At 40.5% G+C, this 8,512-nt stretch overlaps 1 protein-coding gene across 1 annotated transcript in view; it reads right to left on the bottom strand.

Annotated features, from left to right (window-relative positions):
• The window catches only part of SH2D1B (SH2 domain containing 1B), a 17,392-nt gene extending 14,218 nt beyond the window's left edge, over positions 1 to 3,174 (bottom strand). Inside the window, exon 1 of the mRNA XM_011952972.1 lies at positions 2,919 to 3,174. Coding sequence (XP_011808362.1) covers positions 2,919 to 3,052 — 134 coding nt within the window. The 5' untranslated portion in view covers positions 3,053 to 3,174. The remainder of the gene's footprint in view (positions 1 to 2,918) is intronic.
• Between the last annotated feature and the right edge of the window lie 5,338 nt (positions 3,175 to 8,512).

Raw genomic sequence — 8,512 nt, 5'->3', positions numbered from 1 at the left:
AGGAAGGAAGGAAGGAAGGAAGGAAGGAAGGAAGGAAGGAAGGAAGGAAGGAAAGAAAGAAAGAAAGAAAGAAAGAAAGAAAGAAAGAAAGAGAAAGAAGAGGAGAAGAGAAGAGAAAAGAAAAGAAAAGAAAAGAAAAGAGAAAAGAGAATCCCAATATTGATCATATACCCTGAGATCCTGCCCAAGGTCTGTCTTTGCACCTTCTTTTTTCCCTTCCCACTGCTTGCCCCAGCACAATTAGCTGTTCACTGTCTCCCGTCCAGAGGCACAACAGTTTCCATTGCCATCATTTCCCAGCTTCATTGTCTTCTCCATATCAGATTGAAGTTCCTAAATTCACCAGTCTTGTCACTTCCCTGTTCAGAAATCATCCATGTTTCCCTGCTATCTATAGAACCATTCTTTTAAAACTCCATGATCTTATCCCACCCTCCTTTTCCAAAAGCTGGTTTCCAAACTACATTTTAGGAACCTTGTATGTAAATCCTTTAAAATAGCCTACTTCTAGACTCCTGTTCCTACCTCCTCCCCTTCCTAAAATGCCCTCCATCCCATTTACATGTAATCAGATCTTATCCACTCTTTGTTTATTTTATTTGAGATGTAGAGTCTCTTTCTCTCTCATAGGCAATGGGAGATGTAGAGTCTCTCTCTGTCTCACAGGCAATGGCGCGATCTCAGCTCACTGCAACCTCTGCCTCCTGGGTTCAAGTGATTCTCATGCCTCAGCCTCCCAAGTAGCTGGGATACAGGTACACCCACCATGCCTGGCTAATTTTTGTATTTTTAGTAGATGGGGGTTTCATTATGTTGACCAGGCTGGTCTTGAACTCCTGACCTCAGTGATCTGCCCACCTCAGCCTCCCAAATTGCTAGGATTACAGGCATGAGCCACCGTGCCTTGCCAATATATATTTTTCTTTAAATGGTACTGTGGATGTAGGTATGAGAGAAATAGCCTGTATCTCCAGTACCATTTAAAGAAAGAAATATGTCCCTATGTATTCTATTAGTAATGACAATCACTTTTGTCTATAATCAGACTTCTGAGCCTATTCCAAGGTCCATTTGCGTACTTCCTTGTAAAATCCAGTTTTAGCAAAGAACCCTACTATGTCAGTTTGGCAAGGACTCCTCCCTCACCCTAGCTATCCAATCACTGTCAGATTCTGATCAGATTCCTCATCCTCCACCATCCCCCAGGCAACATCTGATCACCCTGGCCTGTCTTCAGTTACAGTTCTCTTAGGCTGGCTTAGCCAGAATCCACTTTACCCCTGATGTTTCCTCTGAGTAATTTTCTATCTACTGACAGCCACACTGCTCCTTGGCCATAAATTCCCACTTCCCCATGCTGGATTCAGAGTTGAGTCCAATCTATCTTCTGCACCGCAAGAGCTCATTGCAGTGGTCACTGTACCTTTGTGATGATCCTGAATAAAGTCCTCCCAACCATTATTTAACAAGTGACATTGAGCAATTTTTTTCTTTAAAAAGAGACACTTGGATTTTAATTTCTGTTACAGGTATAATAAAAGGTTCAGTGGTCCCTACTTTACAAAGAGGAACATACATAAAGATAGGAGGTTTCTAGTGATTTCTGTTCAGGATTGCTTTCTAAACTGGGCATAAACAAGTTCCTTCAGCTGGGTCTCTTTGATACTGTGGCCTGGAATTTTTTTTTCTTTTTCTTTTCTCTTTTTGAGATGGAGTTTTGCTTTTGTTGCCCAGGCTGGAGTGCAATGGCGCGATCTCAGCTCACTGCAACCTCCGCCACCCGGGTTCACGCAATTCTCCTGCCCCAGCCTCCCAAATAGCTGGGATTACAGGCATGCACCACCATACCTGGCTAATTTTGTATTTTTAGTAGAGACAGGGTTTCTCCATGTTGGTCAGGCTGGTCTCCAACTCCCGACCTCAGGTAATTCATCCGCCTCCACTTCCCTAAGTGCTGGGATTACAGGAGTGAGACGCTACGCCCAGCCACTCTTTTTACTTTTTTTTGGGACAGAGTCTCCCTCTATTGCCCAGGCTGGAGTGCAGTGGTGCAATTTCAGCTCACTGCAGCCTCTGCCTCCTGGGATCAAGTGATTCTCCTGCCTCAGCCTCTCAAGTAGCTAGTATTACAGGCACATGCCACCACACCAGCTTAATTTTTGTATTTTTGGTAGAGATGGGGTTTTGCCATGTTGGCCAGGCTGGTCTTGAACTCTTGACCTCAAGTGATTCGCCTGCCTCAGCCTCCTAAAGTTTTGGGATTACAGGCATGAGCCACCACACTCAGCCTGGAATTTCATATTTAACTTAGACTCTGGAAATTCCAAATGAGTTTTAACACAAACAAATTATTTGAGAAATTCAGGTCTCTGTTTCTTTACTTATGAAATGGTGACTGCTTATGCTTGCCTTGATAGACTACAAGGATGAAAGGAAATGACGAATATTGAAGTCCTTTACAAATCTGACAAAATGTGAAACGTGATTGTATTTATAGTTTAAGTATTGCAAGTGGATGCTGCGGAATAAGTAGTCCTTCAGGTTGAAACTTCTTAAAGAACCCCTAGCCTTTTCCATACCAAATAAACAGATCTCTGGAGGATAAGACCTCTGACATTTATACCTTTTCTCCAACCCCTGTACCCCTATACTTCCTGCAGCCCTTCCCTTCACCACCACCATATCCCTCCTGCTGCTGTAGAGTCTGCTTGCAGGGCCTTTACACTAGGGAGAGCAGGCAGATGGAGGAGCATGGACGGATACATTCCTGTCCTGGCAGTGTCCATTATTTCTCACTCTACTCATTGAGACTCCAAAGTCAGAGTGAAATATTGAGGGATATGAATTCCTGTACGGTGTGGCAGCCATTGCCACATTCAACATACAATGTCAGATGTGTGCAAAATGAGGCTACTCACGAGACACAGAGGCACAGGACTCCTGGTATCGACTCGCTGTCTCTTAACAGAAAGTTGCCATCCACCCCTTCCTTGAGCAGCAAGGTCTCACAGTCTTGCTTGGTCAGACGTCCGTGGTAGTAAGGCAGATCCATGGAGACCCCTCTTGTATCCCAGGTAGCCCTGTTGGCCTGAAATTCACCCCCAAGTCAAGGGACAGCTCTGAGGAGAGATGTGCAAGCAGCTGTACCTACTGTGGAAATACCTCTTCCTCTAGTGGTCTGTGGGACTCAGCCAGCTTCACAAGATTCAGGAAATTAGGAGGGCGGGGTTATAAAATGACCAACACTTTTCACCCTCTAAATGGCCCACATGTGACTTGCAGAAGTGGATAAAGCACATTTAAACACACAATGGAATCAGTGATGCTCATGGCTAGGGAGGCAATGCTGAAGTCAAGCTTCCTGGAACTGTGTTGAAGCCTTGTATATTACCATGGACTATCATCACCTCTCTGGCTACTGGTATCCCTTCCAGGAAGCACACCACTGCTTTTGCTGTAATGGTACCCACTTTCTGCTGAAGTTGCCTAGGATTGGGCTATGCTTACCTTAGACTGGGTGCTCAAAAAGCATTTGGATGCTGAGAGAATTGATATGCTCAGATACAGTGGGAAAATTGAAAGGGTGGGATTTCCATGGGTCAAATGACACTAAAAATGGAAGACATTAATGGGAATAAAAAACAGTGGGACACTATGGGTGAGGACAGCCCATTCCATGGCTAAGGCTCCCAGCCACTGGTGAAAAAAGGCCATTTGAACACCTTCAAGCATTGTTCCTTTTGGAGAAAGGGCTGGTGCAGGTGGGAGGGATATCTGGGTATACCCATACATCTACAGAACATCACTATATATCTCTCAAAAATGTTATCTATGAAAATAGGACTATGTGCTAATGATTCATCTTTACTTCTCTTAGCTTCTTCTTTTTTTTTTTCTTCATCTCCGAAGTACCTGGAGATCTTAACTTCTTAACCTAGGTGTTTATTTCACCTTGCTCCTTTGCTTACCAGCAGTTTACTCACACTTGGGTGTATCTTCTATGGAACTTACTTGTAACAGATCTTTGTTCTTCCTTGGAATTCCCACTCTTTGCATTTGGCATAGGGTAGTTTCACTGATTGAGGAACTTTTTATCAGAGAGATAAAAAGTTCAGAGAGAGAGATATGCTCTCAAACAGCAACTTTTCTTCTGTAGTTTTGGACAATTCATCATTCAATTCTCTGGAAACTATGGCAGTTGAAGACAGAGTTGTTAATAATGAAAGAAGAAATTTGGTAATTCTTGTGAATAAATTCACAATCGTGGTGTGAAGTTGCTTTTTGACATAAGAGAGGAAATAACTGAAAGCATGCTCAGGCTCTTGGTCATCACAGGGCCTTGCTTGCCCTTTTTCCTGTTTCAAAATTCAATCCTCACAATAAAAGAAATGCAAATTACCTCCATGCTGAGATAACAACTCTCACCTATCATATTGGTGAAAATCAAAAGTTTGAAAGCTTACTGGGTTGGTCATGGTGAAAGAAAATAGAATATCTTGTATATCATTAGTTGGCATAAAAAATAGTTACAACTATAGTAAAAGATGGTTTGGCAATATCTTGCAAATTTGTGTATGACTTCACCATCTGATAGAACAATCTCAGTTCTAGAAATCTATCACAAAACTACACAGGCAGAATTGGAAAATGACTTGTGAATAAGGTAGTATTTTTTAATAGAAAAAGATTACAAACAACTCAAAAACTGGTGAATAGAGGGATAGGTGAATAAACTGTGATTCACTTATACAATGGAATATTACTATAGAATAATAAAATGGGATGAGGAAGATCTCTATATGCTGATATGCAATAATCTTCAGGATGTATTTTTAGGTGAAAGCAGCAAGATGTACAATAGTATATAGAGTATGGGGGATATAAATAAATATATACATTTATATATTTGCTCATATTTAAAAAACAAAACAAAACCCACTGGAAGAACAAAACTAAAACTAATTAAAACTAAAAACTTCTGCCTCTACGAGGAGAGAGGAAACATGCATAGAGGTGAGACTTCTCTTACTAAAACTTGCTGTAGAGTTGTTGGTTTTTTGTTTTGTTTTGTTTTGTTTTGAGACAGAGTCTCACTCTGTTACCCCGTCTCGAGTGCAGTGGTGTGATATCGGCTCACTGCAACCTCTGCCTCCCTGGTTCAAGTGATTCTCCCACATCAGCCTCCCAAGTATCTGGGACTACAAGCACGTGCCACCATGACTAGCTAATTTTTATATTTTTAGTAGAGACAGGGTTTCATCATATGGCCCAGGCTGGTCTCAAACTCCTCACTTCAAGTTATCTGCCTGCCTTGGCCTCCCAAAGTGCTGGGATTACAGATGTGAGCCACTGCACCCAGCCTGCTGTAGAGTTTTGAATGCAGAATCTTGTAATTGTTTTACATATTGAAAATAAATAAGTAAAAGGGTATTCCTAAAAGGAGGGAAAAAACTAAAATAATGTACCTACACTGAACATTACTTTGGTAATATAATCATACAGAGAATTATTTCAACTGACTTTAGAATGCAGAATTTGAGTGAATGGTTTTAATTAAATACTTTGTACATTAAATAAACTAGTAAATAAATTTAGTAATAATTTGGTATAATTTAAATATGTCTAACACATATTGTAAGATAAATAAAAATCATACTGATATTAACATTTTAAGAATGAAGTAAGGTAAACAACTGTTCCAGTTTGCTTATGCCTGAGGGGTTTCCCACTATCTACAACTTTCAGTGTTAAAAACAGATGAGTCCTGGGAAAATTCTAGAATCAAGATTTTTTTCAGTGTAAGAGAAGAGATACACACATAAAAGCAAAGAAGTTAAATAAAATTATTGATGTTAAATTTGAATTGGAAATATCAGCATGGATTTACAACTCACTTTTCAACGAAAGGCCTAAAACAGGGGCCAGCAAACTTTTTCTTAGGCTTTGCAGGCAATAGTCTCTCTTGCAACCATTCAACTCTGCCATTGTAGTGTAAAAGCAGTGCTATGGCCTGTAGTTTGCCAATCCCTAGCTAAAACAATAAAAACTTGGTACCAATGAGCACACCTAGGGATAAGGCTATGGTCTCTAAATGCCATTTCTCCTATAAAAGAAGCAAGAACTTTTTAGAGAAATGGCTGAATTCATGCCAGGGACATAAAAGTGTGACAATGAAGACTAACTGTCAAAGGACCTAAGAACCAATATGGAAAAATTTAAGTATCAAAGGAATAATGATTGTGGTTGATCAAAATACACTGAATTTATATCATCTAGTAAAAGATTAACCTTGCCCAAATATAGATGTAGCCCTTTGTTCTAGCTCCTTGGAGATAACCTTTAAGCTCTTAGAATCCAGCATGTGGGACATTCAGTAGAACAAATAATGTGGTTTCTTCATAGGTCATCAAAACTGAGTCAGATAGTTGGATGAGAACTGCTTTAGGCTAAAAAGATGTTTATGCAGCATGAAACCAATGCTAGATGACATCTTGTTTGGATCTTGGCTTGAAAAAAACAAATACAAAAAATGTAGTGCCAGGGGAAATAGAAGTATTGATTTGATATTAGATAGTGCCAAACAATTATTGTTGACTTTTTAAAAGTGTAGCAATGGCATTATGCTTATGTGAATATAACTTTTAGAGATACGTAATGAAGTGTTATGTCTGATACTGGGTGATCATGTGTGTGGTTCATTATATTAATGTCTCTTTTTGCATGTGTTGGAAAGTTTTAATAGTAAAAATATCTTTCCATTCCCATCTTATTCTGATCCCATGTCATCTTGGAGAATAGCTCCACAGTACACAAGAATATCTTCAATTTCTTGCATGGGTCCCCTTTCTCTCATCCACAGAAACAAAAACCTATCACCGTGTTTGTAGAACATGACCCTATTCTTCTGGCCATGGTTGATTGGATCAAGGATAGGCCTCTGACCTGAGATGGGTTAATCACAGACCCTTACCTAGGAATTTAGAGAAAATGGGGAAATGAGGGAAATGAGAGAGAAAAAGAGAGAGAGAGGAAAGAAAGAAAGAAAGAAAGAGAAAAAAAGAAAGAAAGAAGAAAAGAAAAAAGAGAAGAAAGAAAAAGAAAGAGAAAAAGAAAGGAAGGAAGGAGGGAGGGAAGGAAGGAAGGAAAGAAAGAAAGAGGCAGGGGGCAGGGATGGGTAGGAAATGGGAATGGAAATGAATTCTCTAGGAATGGCTGTGTAACAGGTACATTTTTACACTGTATACTGTGGCTATATCCCAGCAAGCTGTCAGGAGAAGACAACTGGTCTGCAAAATGAAGAATGAAGTAGACACATGAAAAAAAGCAGAGTCAAAAGATAGTCTCACTTGGATTTCCCATAGGTTTTCATTCTAGGATTCAGTGATTTCTGAGGTCTGGCTACATGTTTGCCCTTGAGTTTTTTGTCATTTTAATACATTTCCCTTTTGTCATAAGCTAGTCGACATTTGTTTTTGTTATTTTCTACTAAAGATGTCAAATAAATCCAGCCTTACAGATAAAATTCTGTTCTCATGACCAAGGAAGCATGAGGCCAAATGTGAATCACAGTGTTGCTCTCAATGAAAAGTCATGTAGATTCTGGACAGTGCGGTGTCAACCCCAGAAAGCCCAAGATCACAAGATCATCACTGATCACAGCAGCATGGCAAATGCTTGTGTTGTGCTTGTTAAAAGATGCCTGATGGAGGGCGACAGTGTAAGACCTCCCACTTCATTCCTACTGTCTTATCTTAGGACATAGCACTTTGTCTATCTCCTTAAAGAGCTAACTCATTGCACCACCATCATTCATTGAACGTACTTTATAGTGGGACCCCAATATTCTTGGAATCTCCATGACTCTGAGGGCAGAACTGCCTATGTGAGAGCCAGTACGGTGTGGGAGGTTCAGTATGAGGCCTTGCCACCTGTTCATTCTTTCACTGCTACAAAGAAACACCTGAGACTGGGTAATTTATAAAGAAGTTTAATTGGCTCACAGTCCACTGGTTATGCAGGAAGCATGGAAGCATCTGCTTTTGGGGAGGGCTCAGAGAGGTTTTACTCATGGTGGAAGGCAAAGAGGGAGCAGGACTGAGAAGGGGGAGGTGCCACACACTTTTAAACAACCAGGTCTCACAATAACTCACTCACTCCACTCACTATCACAAGAACAGCACCGAGGGGATGGTGCTAGCCCATTTATAAGAACTCTGCCCTCATGATCCAATCACCTCCCACCAGGCCCCACCTCCAGCAATGGGGATTACAGTTCAATATGAGATTTGGTGGGGAAACAGATCCAAACCATATCAACACCAGACTGCCTGGATTTGAATTCCAATTTCACCACTCAGTGATGAATGCAAACTGCCTAGCTTTTTGTGGCTTTGTTTTGCAGAAAATGGAGATGATCATTATAATGACCATATAGGGTTGTTGAGAGGATTATATATATAATACAGGTGGTACGTAGTTAGGGCTTGGTTTTCTATTATTGTTCATATCTGAG

This window comes from Colobus angolensis, unplaced genomic scaffold (genome assembly GCF_000951035.1).
Source record: "Colobus angolensis palliatus isolate OR3802 unplaced genomic scaffold, Cang.pa_1.0 Scaffold354, whole genome shotgun sequence".
Taxonomy (NCBI): domain Eukaryota; kingdom Metazoa; phylum Chordata; class Mammalia; order Primates; family Cercopithecidae; genus Colobus; species Colobus angolensis.
The sequence above is the reverse complement of the archived record's forward strand: the minus strand, read 5'-3'. Positions and strand labels throughout refer to the sequence as shown.